Raw genomic sequence first — 17050 nt, 5'->3', positions numbered from 1 at the left:
TGCTCCCCCTGCACCCACCCCACATGCCCACAGGGCTGGACTGGAGTGTCAGCCTAGACTGTGCCCAAAGTTCCAACATAGGACCTGAACTCACAGCCTCACTCAGAGATGAGAGACTAAACCAGGCTGATATCCTATGGTCCAAAAAACAACAAATTTAATTTATGTAGCACATTTCATGCCAGGAAGATGTTCCAAGATGCTGGACAATCGAGGGTTTGCACTGAAGGCACGGTCAACAAGTAAGATTTTGAGATGGACCGCTCCTCTGCTGTAACATTTTGGGAATGTACACAGTTGAAAAGTTAGTGGAACAACTTGTGGAGTCCTGCAGTGTATTGGTTAGAGCGCTCGCCTCACAAGCGAGAGGACCTGGGTTTGAATCCCAGGGCAGGGCACAACGTTAGACAAGTTTCCTTACTCCACACTCCTCTGTTTACCAAGCAGTAAGTAGGAACCCGGTTGTTAGTCGATAGCCGCATCTCTTTTGTGGGGATAATAATCCATTCAAAAATGTTTTTTTTAAAAGAAATCACTAAATCCATGACCGTTTGTGGGACACTGCTGTACGCAATTGGCTGCTGCATTTCACCCTCAAAATATGCAGTCAATTCACTTCGCAGTATATTCTGTGAAACGTTTTGGGACGTCTCAAAGACTTCATAAGGCGCTATACCAAATGCAAGGATTATTATTATTATAACTTTTTAGCATTTAGAGCGCTAATCACTATGCTATGGGAATACATAATGGTTAGAGCACTCGCCTCGCAAGCGAGAGATCTTGGGTTTAATTCCTGAGCGGGGCGAAACCTTAGGCACATTTCCTTACTCCACTCATCTATGTTTACCTAGGGGTAAGTAGGAACCCGGTTGATTGGCAAGAAAATGTGGTCACTCAATCCATGACTGTGTGTGGGACGCTGCCGTGTTTTGCCCACAAAGCACAAATTCAATCCACTTTACAATATATTCTGTGAAGCGCTTTGAGACAATAACAACTTACACTTATATAGCACACTCCACGCAGTGTAAGGTCTCAGAGTGCTTGCATCTCAACAATGTGATAAGGAGCTATATCAAATGCAAGAATTATTATATAATGTATATTCTCCCTGGGTTTGCTAAAAGCTGGGTCAGCCTTGATTCCCAATAATGCGGTTAGTGGAATCAGTGCTGTGTAAAATAGAGTATAATACAAGGGCACAAAACTGCTTTCTGAGGCATTCACGAGAAAGTAAAGCTTCCCCCCGCTGCAATCAGAAGGATCTGGATGGTGTCATAGAAACACCTCTTTCTTTTTGCCTACAGCACTCTCTCCCTCACTTGCTCGCTGCTAAGACTGAATTTAGGAAACACAGAGAAAATTGCAAATAAAAATGCTAATACCGTAATGGCTATTTTACAACACGTTCTCAGTAAAATTGTTCAATTTTGGCAGCTCAGTACATGCCTGTAGGGTCAGATATTATTAACACTGTTTTACAACAGCGTTTAGACAGAATACACGGGAGGGAGGTACGCATGTCCCCCTTTGCCGTCAGCCCCGTGAGAAGGGAAGGTGAAACACAAGAGGTTTGAATGATGTAAGCTCTGCTTTGCTGATTATTTGACGTGCATGTCAGTGCACAGTGCTCGCCGTCATTTTCAGAACAAATGCTTGTTTGACTTTGACGAGTACTTTGTTGGGTTGGAAGTTGCGGCCAGCAGTGGAGCTAACCGCTCTGTTGAAGCAGAACATGGGGGCGTAATCTTAAAATTAGAGCCAGGCCATTTAGGAGGGAAATCAGGAAGTACCTTTTTCACCCAAAGGCTAGTGGAAATATGGAACTCTCTCCCCCAAAAGGCTGTGGATGATGCATCCATTCATATATTTTTTTAAGATTTAGGTGGATAGATTTTTGTTAGGCAAGGAGATCAAGGGACATGGAGCAAAGGCGGGTAAATGGTTTTGAGGTACAGGTCAGCCATGACCCAATAGAATGGTGGTACAGGCTTAATGGGCTGAATGGCCTACTCCTGTTCCTCTGTTCCTTAGCCTGGGGCAAACGGTGCAGCCAGAAAAAACAGCTTATTGTGTTCAGCCAAAAGATAGAGTCAGGAACCTGACAACAGAGGAAAAACAAAGTCACTTTTATTCTATGCTCAACAACGCATTTGATTACTAAGTCAAAAAGACAGCTTCACATTGATTCAATAGAAAGGATAGTAATAATGATAACAATCCTTGCACTTGATACAGCGCTTCATCAAGTCATTGGGATGTCTCAAAGAGTTTCACAGGATATATAAAGTAAGGTGGATTGTCTGTGTATTTTGTGGGCGAACGACGGCAGCCAGTTGCGCACAGCAGTGTCCCACAAACAGCCATGGAGTGAGTGACCGATTTTATCTGGGGATTGTTGGCTAGGACACTGGGAGAGAGAAACTCCCTTCTCTTTTCGATCCTCAACATCCACCTGAAACAGGCAGACGTCTCATCCGAAGGACGGCACCTCCAACAATGCAACACAAGCCTCACGCTGCATTGGTTTGTCAGCTTAGACTATGTGATTCAAAGTCCCGACTTGGGGGCTTGAACCCACAACCTTCTGACTCAGAGGCGAGAGAGCCATGCTGTATTATGCTGTGATATTCACATATAGTATGACACTTTGGTGACAAAATCAAAGTTCGTGGGCAACGTCACTTGTTTTGGGGAACACTGATAATACCAGGAAATGACTCTCTTGCTGTGTTTTGTGATCTTGCAGTGACGTCTTTTCTTCCAACGTTATTGTTGGACATTGTTGCCACAGCGCAGCTCAGTTCTCCTTCATATCGTGCAACCTTTGTTTACTTCAGGTTGATGTGTACGGGTCAGCACATCCTCTGGGCTGACTCTGATTAAGACAGTGCAGGACTGTACATCAACCCCAAGCACCACAAGCTACAGCTGAAATAACAAGCTTACATCTTTTTTCTTCACCAATTTAACTGATTATAATACAGGCAGACTGACGGCTTCTCATCAAATTTTATCTGGAGTTTCAGTGCCTTGGGACGTCCTCCCGACATGAAATGCACTATATGAATCCAATTTGTTGTTGTTTGTTGTTGTTAGACCAATACCCCTTAACATCTGTCACGCTTAGATAGAGATTCTGAAGCTCAGCTCAGTTTGATTAGGATTGTAGTTCTACAAGTCATTTTGTTGCCGGCTAATGAGCATAACTAGCCTTCATCTAACTAAAACAAAACTTAAACAATCATTCACTTCTGATAATAGTGCAGGCAGCCTTCAAATGGGTTAAGGTGAGTTGCATCTTGATACTCAGTTACAAAGGGCCTTCTTCATCCCAACCAATTTTTCGATCTTGTATCACAAAGAAGAGAGATGAAGAGAGACCGAGAGACAACAACAACTTGCATTTACACAGCGCCATTCATGAAGGCAGCCTCTCGGAGCACTTAACAGTGACGGAGCCTGACACTGAGGTGGGGGGAAGGGAGGAGGTGACCATAAGCACGGTAGAAGAGGAAGGTCTTCAGGCGGGATCTGAAAATGGTGAAGGAAGGGGGCAAGCCAGAGGGGTTGAGGTAGAGAGTTCCAAAGTTTCAGGGCGTAGTGGCTGTAAGTGCGGCCGCTGATGGTGGAGTGGAGGGGACGAGGGACAAGCAGGAGGCTGGAGCCAGCCGCGTGCGTGGTGGAGTGGGGTGAAAGCAGGTCGAAGAAGTAGGGAGGTTCTAGGGCATGAAGGGATTTGTAGATGATTGTGAAGATCCTGAAGTTGATCCATTCTGTAACAGGGAACTACTGTAGCCTGACGAGGACTGGTGTGATTGGGGTACAGGGTTTCGGGCGGCTGAGAATACAGGCGTCAGAGTATTGAATTGATTTGATTTCATGGTTAGTGGAGCTGGGGGGACCGGCGAGGAGGGCATTGGAATAGTCAAAGTGGGAAGTAACAAAAGAGTCGGAGAGAAACCGAGAGAGACAAAGTCAGAGTCGCACACTAATCCGGACACACAGAGATGGGGACAGGCTGATTATTTTCATGACTTCTTTGCAAAATTACAAAAGAGGTTAGGATGAAGAAGGCCTTTTGGTCCCTTTGCTCTCATCCATCCAGATTCCCTGCCCTCCCAACTTCCCACCACAGTTTTAGGGAGTGGGTAGAGTGCAGACCTAGAGAATCAGTTTGAGAGAGATAAACAGAGTGTGTCAAGGAGGGACAAGAAGCTCAGCAAAGAAAATAGGGCAGTAGCAAGTGGGGGAAATAGCAAGAAATCAAAATTAAAGGCGCTATATCTGAATGCACATCTGAATCCGAAGCATTTGTAATAAGATAGACGAATTAGTGGCACAAATAGAAACAAACGGGTATGTTCTAGTAGCCATTACTGAGACGTGGTTACAGGGAGATCAAGGGTGGGAGCTAAATATTTCGGGTATTCAGCATGTAGGAAAGATAGGCAATGTGGAAAACGAGGTGAGGGGGTAGCCCTGCTAATAAAGAATGGGATACAAACAGTAGAGAGAAAGGATTTTAAATCAGAAAATCAGGATGTAGTGTCAATATGGGTGGAATTACGAAATAACAAGGGGCAGAAAATACTAGTGGGAGTAGTTTATAGACCCCCGAACAGCAATCACAGTATTGCGCAGAGTATTAACCAGGAAATGAATGGAGCATGTAGCAAAGGAAATACACTAATAGTGGGTGATTTTAATCTTCATATAGATTGGGAAAACCAAATTGGCAAAAGTAAGTTAGAGGAGGAGTTTTTAGAATGCATTAGAGATAGTTTTCTGGATCAGTATGCTGAGGAACCAACCAGGGCACAGGTTATCCTAGATCTTGTTTTGTGTAATGAAATAGGTTCTAATCGGCAATCTGGAAGTTAAGGCTCCTCCAGGGCAGGGTGACTATAACATGATGGAATTTAGCATTAAGTTAGAGAGGGATGTAGTTAACTTCGAAGCAAGGGACTTAAATTTAAATGGAGCCAACTTTGCAGGTATGAGAGAGGATTTAGCTAAAATAGACTGGGGAATTACATTAAAGGATATGACAGTAGATCAGCAATGGCAAACCTTTGAAGATATAGAACATAATTCCCAATGATCACATATTCCCTTGAGGAATAAAAATACCATGGGAAAAGTGGTTCAACCATGGCTAACTAGAGCAGTTAGGGAAAGTATAATATTGAAAGAAGAGACCTATAATGCTACCAAAAAGAGCAGTAAATGGCCCTCATCCCAAGGATTGGGAGGGCTTCAGAGACTAACAAAGAAAAACTAAGAAATTGAATAGGAGGGAGAAAATAGATTATGAGGGCAAACTAGCCAGGAACATAAAGACAGACTGCAAGAGTTTTTACAAATACATAATGAGGAAGAGACTATCAAAAGTGAATGTGGGTCCATTACAGGCAGAGATAGGAGGAATTAAACAAATACTTTGCTTCTGTCTTCACGTTAGAAGACACTGAAAACTTACCAAAAATAGAGGGGAACTAAGAAGATAATGTTAGTGAGCACTTTGGGAAATTAACATCAGTAAAGAATTAGTACTAGGGAAACTGTTGGGATTGAAAAATGACAAATCCCCTGGACCTGATGACCTGCATCCTAGGGTTTTAAAAGAGGTGGCTGCTGAGGTAGTGGATGCCTTGTTTTTTCCAAAATTCTCTGAATTCTGTAACGGTTCCATTGAGTGGAAGATCGCAAACGTAACACCACTATTTAAGAAGGGTGGGAGAGAGAAGATGGGGAACTATAGACCAGTTAGTCTGACATCGGTGGTGGGGAAAATTCTAGAATCCTTAATTAGGGACGTCGTAGTGGGGTACTTAGAAGACCATATCATGATTAGGCAGAGCCAACATGGCTTTACAAAAGGGAAGTCATGCTCAACACATCTTTTAGAGTTCTTTGAGGATGTAACTAGCAGGTTAGATAGGGGGGAACCAGTAAATGTAGTGTATTTAGATTTCCAGAAGGCATTTGACAAGGTGCCACATAAAAGGCTGCTACACAAGATTAGGGCCCATGGAATTAAAGGCAGTATATTAGCATGGATCGAAGAGTGGTTAACGGGAAGAAAACAAAGAGTAGGGATAAACGGGTCCTTCTCAGATTGGCAAGATGTGACTAATGGAGTGCCACAAGGAGCAGTGCTTGGGCCTCAACTATTTACAATCTATATCAATGATCCAGACGAGGACATAGAACTTAAAATATCTACATTCGCGGATGATACTAAGCTAGGTGGGAGACTAAGCTCTGAGGATAACACAAAAAGATTGCAAAGGGATATAGATAAGTTAGGTGAGTGGGCAAGAAGGTGGCAGATGGAATATAATGTGGGGAAGTGTGAAGTTATTTACCTAGGTAGTAAAAACAGAAAAGCAGATTATTTTCTAGAAGGGGAGAGACTGGATAGTGTTAGTGTCAGAGGAATTTGGGTGTCCTTGTACACCAGTCACAAAAATTTAGTATGCAGGTACAGCAAGCAACTGGGAAGGCTAATGGCATGTTGGGGTTTATTGCAAAAGGGTTAGAATACAAGAGTAGGGAAGTCTTGCTGCAGTTGTATGAGGCCTTGGTGAGACCGCACCTAGAATATCGTGTGCAGTTTTGGTCTCCTTATTTAAGAAAGGACATACTCGCCTTAGAGGGGGTCCAGCGTAGATTCACTGGGTTAGTTCCTGTGATGAGGGGGTTGACCTATGAGGATAGGTTGAGTAAACTACAACAACAACAAAACTAGGCCTATATTCTCTAGAATATAGAAGAATTAAGGGTGATCTTATAGAAACATATAAGATCCTTATGGGCTTGACAGAGTAGATAGTGTGAGACTGTTTCCCCTGGTAGGAGAATCTATAACTAGGGGTCACAGTCTTAAGATTAAGGGTCAGCCTTTTTGAACAGAGTTGAGGAAACACTTCTTCACTCAGAGGGTAGTGAATGTATGGAATTCTCTACCCCAGAAGGCTGTAGATGCTCAGTCCTTGAACATATCGAAGACTGAGATTGATAGATTTCTAAAGGATAGAGGGATTAAGGGATATGGGGATAAGGCGGGCAGGTGGAGTTAGGTTAGAAGATCAGCCACGATCTTATTGAATGGCGGGGCAGGCTCGAGGAGCCGAATGACCTACTTCTGCTCATAATTCCCAGGTTCCTATGTCCTATGTTCCAAGAGAGAGAAACAAAATGATGCCTTTCGCTGTCCTGGTCCCAGCTCAGCTGTCTGGCATCTCCTACAGCTTCTCATTGCTTCACTTCTAAGCTTCCCCGCTGAGCCTCTCAAGTCTTGATCTTTCAAGTATTGTTTCATAGCGCTGAATCAGCCTCTCGCTCTCCCACTGAGCCTGCCTGTGTTTCCAACAACTGTGAACCCAGCTCTGCTAACTGTAGTGTCCAGGACTAAGATCCTGGGGTCAGTCTGGCTCTGTCACTAGCACTCATTCTGGCTCAGAAGGTGTGGGTTCAAGCCCCACGTCAGAGACATTGAGCTCACAATTCAGCCGCAGCAATGCAATGGAGGAGGAGCACTGCATTGCCCGAGAAGATGTTAAACCGAGGTCCCATCTGCGTGTTCAGGTGGATAATAGAACCCATGACAATTTTGGAAAAGAAAAGCGAGTTTCTCTCTCTCTCACCCAAGTGTCCTGGCCAACATCCCCCAAATAAAATCAGTTATTTGTCGGCTGTTTGTCAGAACTTTACTGTGTGCAAATTGGCTGCGCTTTTGATTGTGCAAATTCACAGAACTGTTTCAAATGCAGGTTTATTTATACTGAACTTGGCTGAAGGCAAATATCTGTGAGATAGCTGATGACGAAACTCTGAGGCTTGGGACGACAGCTGAGTTTATGAACACACGTTAATGTATCAGTGTCTCAAATCCACCTTGATGGGTTAGCAGCTGCTCAAGCTCTGCAAATCCAACTGGAGGAACCGTCACTCAGTGGGAAGGGATGCGTGTGTGGTAGAAGATGGTGACAATGCTCTTGCGCATTTTATTCGGGTTACTGCGTGAGCAAAGCTGCACCTATTATTCTCCAGAATCAGGATTTGTCTTTCTGGAAAGAGAATGATGGGGCCTCAGTTTCATGTTTCATCCTAAGAATGGTAACTTCCAAAAATGTAGCTCCCCCCAGTACTGTGTTGGAGCATCAGCCCAGACTGTGAGCTCAACATACCCCACGTGGGACTTCAACCCACAACCCTCTGACTCACAGGCGAGAGCGAGCCGCTGTCACCTTAAAAGGTTTTCAGTCAGGTTTGAAGGTGAGGAGGGTTTGGGTGAGTCAGAGGGACTCTTAGTTCGAGCAAAATGACTGATAATAATAATAATGCTTGAGCCTTATCAAGTCATTGAGACATCTCAAAGTGCTTCACAGGATGCACTGTAAAGTGGAGTGTCTGTGTAATTTGGGAGCGAAATGCATCAGCCAATTGCACACAGCAGTGTCCCACACAAACAGTTGTGAGTTGAATGACCAAATGTTTGTTTTTGAGGGATTACTACCCATGGAAAGCAATCCGCCAATCGACTAACAACAGGGTTCCGACTTACTGCGAGGCAAACAGAGGCGTGTGGAGTAAGGAAACTTGACTGAGCTTTCGCTTTCGCCCTGCCCAGGAATGGAACCCAGGTCCTCTTACTTGCGAAGCGAGGGAGCTAACCACTACACTACGGGGGGGGGTCCACAATGGCAGTTCAGGCCAGAAGGTAGTGGCCGGGGAGGTAAGGTTGTGGGAGGTCGCACAGCAGAGGTTGGGGGTGGCAGTGAGACGCTTCTTAATTGCTGCTGTTTCTCTGCCATTCTTACACTGGGAGTGGATCACAATGAGCTAATTGAAAGCCGAGCATCAGTGTGTGACTCAGAGAGGGACGCAGTGACAGTTTGCCTTTCTGTTACTGAACGGCCCTTCGCTCAGGATAGCACCTGATAGCGCTGCTGCGCCTGACATCCTCTTCACAAAATAACCCCTCTCCCGAGGACCAAATGCTGAGAATCGGGCTTGAAATCCGGCCTTTTAATATGTTTTGTCTCTGGCAGTCGATGAGAGGCTTCTGCCAAGAAAGGTATGTGTGTGTCAGTGTAAAAAAAAGAGAGAAATAATCAAACAACTCCAGGCTTCCTCCCTCCTTGACAGCTTTGCTTTCTCCAGAAACAGAATTGTCAATCAGTTTCCTTCTCAAGACCTCAGTATTGTGTCAACAAACAAAATCCCACTGTGTCACAGATATTGGAAAAGCGTCAGAGTTGAGAGCAGCCGTGTAGGCTGTGTGTGAAAAGGCAGCCAAGCCTGCAGAGCACTGCCCTAAGGCGGATACCAGCTTCTAATAGCTTGGGACCGCTCCACTCCCTTCATTCCTTCCTTCCTCCCTCCCTCCCTCCCTCCCTCCCTCCCTCACTCACTCACTCACTCACTCTTCATTTCCTGTTCTCTCCTGATTGTGGAGTCCTGTAGCTTAGTGGCCTCGCAAGTGAGAGGACCTTGGTTTGATTCCCAGGCAGGGCGAAACATTGGGCAAGTTTCCTTACTCCACGCACCTCAGTTTACCGAGCAGGAAGTAGCAACCCAGTTTGTTAGTCTATTGGCGGATATGCTTGGCGTGTTAGAGACCGAGTAAAGCTCCCTCTACACTGTCCGTCCACACTTCCAGGTCAGTGACAGCACTGGTTAGAGACAGAGTAATGTTAGATTTGGGCACTGTGTAGCAGGTTAAACGTAGACTGCATATCAGATAATTTATAGATCCTATCTCCACTCTAATTACTTTTCCCCTCTAAAGCTGTTTTCTTGCCCATGGCTAGAGTGCTTTCTGGGATTTATTGCTAACCAAAAAATTAATGAAAATTATAAAGCAGTTTTTGAAGCATAATTTCAGACAGGGTTTTATGTTATGAGAAGCCTGACAGGCGAGCACGTCCAGAGCCACACCCAAAGTCATGCTACACTCAATCTTGTGAAGAGTTTTCAGACATCTCAATGACGTGATGAGATGCAATATCAAATGCAAGGATTATAGGCTTGTTTTACCGATTCCTTAACAAAGCCCAGCCTCCCGGTAACCAAGGACCAGCAGCCACAACCCTGAGCTGGATCACCTTGGAGATGTACTTAATAATAATAATAATAATCCTTGCATTTGACAAAGTGCTTTATCCCATTGTTGAGACATCTCACAGCTTGTAATGAAAATTCTGTAGAGTCCTGTATGCTCAGTGGTTAGAGCACTCTCCTCAGAGACCTGGGTTCGATTCCCGGCAGGGGCGAAACCTTGGGCTAGTTTCCTTACTCAACACATCTGATAATAATCCCTCAAAAAAAGAAAAAAAGAATAGTAATAAATTCATCACTTCAATCCACGACTGTTTATGGGACACTGCTGTGCGCAATTGGCTGCCGCGTTTCGCCCACAAATATATGGTCACTTCACTTTACAGTATATTCTGTGACGCACTTTGAGACATCTAGAAGACGTGAAGAGCACGATATCAAAGGATTATATTATTATAAAGTGCTTCACGGAATATACTGTAAAGTGGAGTGATTGTATTTTGTTGGCGAGAGAACCCGGGTTAGATTCCGGGTGGGGCGAAACCTTAGGAAAGTTTGCCTACTCCACAGGCCTCTTTTTAACCTATCAATAAGTAGGAACCCGGTTGCTAGTCGATTGGCGGATGGCTTTCTAGGGCTAACCATCCTTTCAAACAAAAAGAAAAGAAAATGTGTTCACACAATCCACGACTGTTTGTGGGACATTGCTGTGGGCAATTGACTGCTGAGTTTTGCCCACAGAATACAGTCAATTCACTTTACAGTATATTCTGTGGAGCACTTTGTGACGTCTCAACAATGTGATAAGGCGCTATATCAAATGGAAAGATTATTATTAGAAACCTTGTTTTTTTTCACTGTTAAGGGGCCTATTTAGTTTGCTTTCAACAATTCTATAGTGGCGGCCTCATTAGCCACACCCTAACAGGTCGAGTCTGGGAAAAGGGGGGAGATGACCATAAGCACGGTCACAGTTCACCTGAAGGTGAGGAAGGAAGGGACAAGGCGGAGGGAATGAGGAAGAGTGTTCCAGAGTTTCGGGATGTAGTGGCTGAAAGCCCGGCTGCCAATGGTGGAGCGGAGGTCACGAGGGACAAGCAGGAGGCCCGAGCCAGATGAACAGAGGTGTTGGGAACGGGAAGTAAGCAGATCGATGAGGTAGGGAAGTGCCAGGCTTTGAAATGATTTGAAGACAAGTGCGAGGATCTTGAAATCAATACGATCGGTTGGTAGGGAGTCAGTGTTAGCTTGCGGTTAGCAAGATGTCAGGGTCAGTCCTAATCCACACAGGCAGCTCAGACCTCTCAGTCTACGTCACGCACCGATAGAGCCAGAGCTCTAGATGGGCCAGGGAGACCAGCTTACAAGGAACTGCTACCTACCCAGAAGTGCCTGTTATGCCATTCTGTCACTTTTTCTGCTTGAAAAGCTTTTGAATTTGTGATAAAGTGGCTCTTGGAATGAGGCTTTAAGCCATTGCAGTTACTTGTCATGATTCAGTGTAATTGGCATCTGCAGTCTCATTTCAGGCTGCGTTCCTCACCTCCCCCATGTGGCTAATTGTGCGCTTTGTCCGATCAGAAATGATTTAGGAAAGAAATCCATATTTAATTGATTTTCTCGACTGTGTGTAAAACTGTAGCTGTGGAGTTCATCGCAGCAAAACGTTTTTTTTCTGCAGTCAGTCAGTCAGTGCTGCAGGATGTGAGTGAGAGATTGACAGGGCGAGGGAGCCTGAAGGAACATCAGTAGACACACAGTTAGTGACTCAGGGCTTGGTTGAGATACACAGTGCACCTGAGCCCTGCACCAAGCTCCCTGACCCTATCACCACCGTCCTCGCCTGACTCCCCAGAGGATAGAGTTCAAATTCCTCGTCCTCACTTTCAAAGCTCTCCACAGCCTCGCTCCCCCCTGTTTCCGTGACCCGCTAACTCCATATCGACCTGTCCGCTCCCTCTACTCGGAGGGCTCTGGCGTGCTCTGTGTCCCCCACCCAGCCCAACTCACCATCAGCGGTCGGGCCTTCAGCCTCTCTGCCCAAACCGTTGGAACTCCATCCCCCAGTTCCTTCGCCTCGCTCCCTCCCTCACCTCCTTCAAGGCCCGTCTCAAGACCCTCTTCTTCGACTGCGCCTTCGGTCATGCTCCTACCCCCCATCCTTGCTGCCCTCCACTCCTGATCCCAACCCCCAGCTCGAGTCCAAATCCCCGATTGTCCAGTACCTTGGGACGTTCCTCCGAAGTGAAAGACGCTGTGTAAATGTAATCTTTGCAGAGATTCCCCGCAGTGAGCTAACCATTCTAAAATGTCTGGTGCAGAGGAGAAATTTCCTCCTCGCTGCTCAAAGTGTTGTCATTTCATTTTATGAACAGACCCCACAGGGCTCGGTTGCTGTGACAGTTTCTATAATTTGTGAATCCAACTGGACAAAATAGACCGACATCTCGGAAGCATTGAGTTCAGCCAAGCCGTTTAATGCAGGAACAAGAGTACCCTTTTCAACATATCCTGCAGAGGATATCTTATATAATAATCATAATAATAATAATTAATAATAATCCTTGCATTTGTGATGAGCCACAAACATGCATTGAATGATTACATTTTTTTTAAGGGAAAGCGATCCGCTAATCGACTAACAACTAGGTTCCTACTTACTGCTGGGTAAATAGAGGCGTGTGGAGTAAGGAAACTTGCCGAAGGTTTCGCCCTGCCCGGGAATTGAACCCGGGTCCTCTCGCTTGCAAGGCGAGTGCTCTAACCACTACGCTACAGAGCTCCATAAATTATTGAGAAATGCCACAATATAAACCACAAAATTAGAAATCTGATAAGAAATACCACAAATTAGAGTCATAGAGCCTTTCAGTAGAGTCCCGTAGTGTAGCGGTTAGTGCGCTCTCCTCGCACGTGAGAGGATCTGGGTTCGATTCCTGGGTGGGGCAAAACCTTAGGCACGTTTCCTTACTCCACACGCTTCTGTTTACCTAGCAGTAGGTAGGAACCTGGTTGCTAGTTGATTGGCGGATCTCGTTCCAGGGTAAAAATCCCTTCAAAATAAAATAAATACATTTGGTCACTCAGTCCACGACTGTTTGTGGGACATTGCTGTATGCAATTGGCTGCCCTGTCTCGCCCCGAATATATAGTCAATATTTCCTGTGAAGTGCTTTTGTGATGTCTTAAATTCATGATAAGGTGCTATATCAAATGCAAGGATTGTTATTGCTATGTGAAAGTGGGTGTGACGCTGGGTTCTTCAGTCTAATTTGCAGTATTTCTTAACAGATTTCTAATTGTGGTTTACATTGTGCCATTTCTCTGTAAGAAATGTTCTGTGCTTTAACTTGTGGTATTTCTTAAGCAATTACAAACCTGAAGTTTATTTTGCAGTCTTTCTTATCAGACGGTTTGTGGTTTCGTTTGCAAATGTATTTCTCAATAAGAAATGTGTGATTATTACATTTCTGAAGCATCAGGCGTGCGTCTCGCTAATTACACATTTCTTACTAAGAAACGTCGCATTTTAGATCCCGGTTAAATTCCGTCTCAGCTGCCAGCGGTTTCACCAGAGCAGTGATGCCTGCGACTGATTCTGGGACAACCAACTGCAAATGATATGGAATAGGGTTTCCATCTCAATACATTTCAAGCTGGGCATGTTTTGTGCACACCCTGAGCGCTCGCTCGGTCTGTTTATTTAGGGGCATTCAGCCAGATAAAGAAATCACCCTGAGCAGCCACCTCTGTATTTAATCCCCTCAGCTCATTTGTTACTCACTATAACTGCTTCGCTCACAGTAAGCGACTCACAGGATCACGGTTTTCACTTCCCATTATATCCGAGCTGGTAAAATCGGTGCTCGGAGCTGGCTCGCTCGCGATCACCAGTCTCTTTACTCCCTGTCTTCCTCGCAACGCCTTCCATCCTTCTCCTCTGGCAAATAGATTTTCAGCACAATTTACATCAAATAGATTGTGCTCACCCACTGGACTAATTTCAGTCACTGTTTAGGGTTAGAGGCAAATGCATTGCAAGACCACAGACCAAAATTCCACCAGTCTCAGCCTGCGAGACCATTTCACCTTCAAACTGGAGCTCTACAAGTAATCACTAGTGATCACTAATCACTAGTGATTAGCGCACTCACCTCTCAAACGAGAGGACCCGGGTTTGATTCCCGGGCAGGGCGAAACCTTAGGCAAGTTTCCTTACTCCACATGCTTCTTTTTACCCAGCAGTAAGTAGGAACCCAGTTGTTAGTCGATTGGTGGATCACTTTCTGGGGGTAATAATCCCCCCCCAAAATTGGTCCTCAATCCACGACTGTTTGTGGGACACTGCTGTGTGCAATTGGTGCCACGTTTCACCCGCAAAATATGCAGTCAATCCCTTTACAATATATTCTGTGAAGCGCGTTGAGATGTCTCAACGATGTGCAGTCTTAATTTGGAATAATACCATAGCAATAATAATCCTTGGAGTGAGTACAGTATTTTTCATATCATCTCAAAGCACTTTGCAGGTTTCACTGTAAAGCGTAGGGATTTTAGGCAGAGGTTTTCCGCAGTTTTTCTCAATTCTGAGCTAACGTAAATTTTAAGACAAAAAGGTTTTTATCCGGGCGGAGGTGTGGCTGGACCGTGATGCCTCCCATTTGCTGGCATGTTGGGACGTGCCTTCATTGTGACTTTCTGTCTCTTTGCCCCCCCCCGCAGTCAGTCAAGCACAGTCTCCGCTGACCCAGAATGTGACGGCGGTCGAGGGCGGAACAGTAACACTGACCTGCAAAGTGGATCAGAATGACAACACCTCCCTCCAGTGGTCGAATCCCGCTCAGCAGACCCTGTACTTCGACGACAAGAAAGGTACTTGTGCTTAGTGTTTTTATGTTGGTGCTTTGTGTTTGTATCAAGGTGTCAGCCTGGCACCTCACTTTGAGGCAGAAATCTGGGGGTTCAAACCCCACACCAGGACTTTGAGCTCACAGTCTAGGCTGTCGCTCCAGTGCAGTCCTGGGGGAGCGCTTCATTGCCGTCCTTCGGATGAGACATTAAACCGAGGTCCCGTCTGCCTGTTCAGGTGGATGTTAAAGTTCCCGCAGCGCTATTGGGAAACAGAAGGGAGTTTCTCTCTCCCGTTGACCTGGACAACAAATTCTCCCTCCCCCCAAAAAAAAAAAATTAGTCACTTGCTTCGTGGCTGTTTGTGGGACACTGCTGTCCGGAAATTGGCTGTCACATATTTTGCCCACAAAAAACACAGTCGCTATACTTTACAATATATTCTGTGAAACGCTGGTAAAGCGCTGTGTCGAGTGTAATGTTCAGTATTGTTATCATCATTTACTGTATGGCTGTTTGTGGGACGTTGCATATGCCAAATATTGACTGCTGCAGTGCGGATCCCTGAGTGTCCAGCAGCTTGTGATGTCCCCCCTAACGTGAAAGGCGCTATACACGTGTCATTTGTTGTTGTTGTTGCTGCTGCTGCATTCGCTGACAAAATCACATTCACTACATCCTGTGAATCCTGCGAGGCACTTTGAGACCTCCTCCCGACGTCAAACGAGTTGAATCAAACGTAATGACCGTTGTATTATTATCTTGAGGTTTGTGTTTGTCGGTACTTTGGTCTGTGTTTGTGACCTGCTAACTCCATATAGACCTTTCCACTCCCTCCGCTCAGCAGGCTCTGTCCTGCTCCATGTCCCCTGCCCTGCCCTGGCCTGCCCCACCATCAGCAGTCGGGCCTTTCTACCCCTGCTCTTTAAAAGTCAATCCCACAGTCCCTCCTCCTCGCCCCCTCCCTTGCCTCCTTCAAGACCGTCTTCTTCGACCGGGTCTTCGATCCTACCGCCCCCACCACCCTTCCTCCATTCTCCCTGCCCTCTGCACCCCCTGATCCAACCCTTCTGCTCGGGTCCAAATCCCTGACCGTCCAGAGCCTTGGGATGTCCTCCCGACATGAAAGGTGCTGTGCAAATGTAATTTGTTGTTGTTTGAGGTTCGTGTGTGTCTGTGTTATGGTTCGTGTTAATGCGACCAGGTTGCTTGTTTTCCCTGCCCACGGCAGCGATCACTGAAAGGCTTGTGGGGAGAGCAGGGACCCTGAGCTAGCTGGAGAATGTGACAGCCGATCGGTGTCTGTCGGCAGCTCAGACCCACAGCCTCCTAAATGTATGTTTGGTCCTCGTTTGATTTTGACAATGAAAGCAGTGCTTGTGGTTATAATTACACACAGTTTGCAGTTGGCAGCCAGCCACAGAAATCACTGCCTTCGCTCACACACACCGAGCCCTGCCTCCCTCCCTCCCTCCCTCATTCCCTCCCTCCATTCACTCCCTCCTCCATCCGCTCCCTCCCTCATTCTCTCCCTCCATCCGCTCGCTCCCTCATACCCTCCCTCCATCCGTTCCCTCCCTAATTCCCTCCCTCCTCCACACCCACCTCACTTCTCACTCACACCTTCCTCCCTCCCTGCCTTTTGTATTGACTATATATATCTCTACTACTATAAATCACTCTGTGATGATATGACACAGTCTGACAGCCCTTTGTGTGTAACAAGCTTCTAAACGCCTGGGTTTATGTTGTGAATTCTTATTTTGGGAGATGTTGTTACTGTTCCAGTTGAAATAGCCTTTTCTCTGCAGTTCATGTCTCTGGTCACTATTTCAGTGCGCGGCACAGTCTGGTCAGCCCTGCCCTACTGTGCGCAATTGGCTGCTGAGACGGCCTCCCCACATGAAAGGCAAATGGTACTGTGTGTCCCGGCAATGAGGTGTGGTCACTGTGACTGTCTGTCCCCCAGTGAGTGAGTGGGTCAGTGTGTGGTCTGGTCACTGTGACTGTCTGTCCCCCCCAGTGAGGGGGTCAATGTGTGGTCTGGTCAATGTGACTGTCTATTCCCCCAGCGAGGGGGTCAGTGTGTGTGGTGTGAGCGCCTCTAGGCAGGCAGCTGGCGAGGCAGTGG

General features: G+C 46.0%; 1 protein-coding gene across 4 annotated transcripts in view; it reads left to right on the top strand.

Moving 5' to 3' along the window:
• Window positions 1-17050, top strand: part of cadm2b (cell adhesion molecule 2b) — a 509630-nt gene that overhangs the window by 433557 nt on the left and 59023 nt on the right. For all 4 annotated transcript variants that reach the window (XM_007903572.2, XM_007903571.2, XM_007903570.2 and 1 more), the window contains exon 2: window positions 14794-14943. In XM_007903572.2, coding sequence (XP_007901763.1) covers window positions 14794-14943 — 150 coding nt within the window. The remainder of the gene's footprint in view (window positions 1-14793; window positions 14944-17050) is intronic.

This window comes from Callorhinchus milii, unplaced genomic scaffold (assembly GCF_018977255.1).
Source record: "Callorhinchus milii isolate IMCB2004 unplaced genomic scaffold, IMCB_Cmil_1.0 Scaffold4, whole genome shotgun sequence".
In the NCBI taxonomy this organism is placed as follows: domain Eukaryota; kingdom Metazoa; phylum Chordata; class Chondrichthyes; order Chimaeriformes; family Callorhinchidae; genus Callorhinchus; species Callorhinchus milii.
Note: the sequence above shows the minus strand (reverse complement) of the source record. Positions and strands in the feature narration are given on the sequence as shown.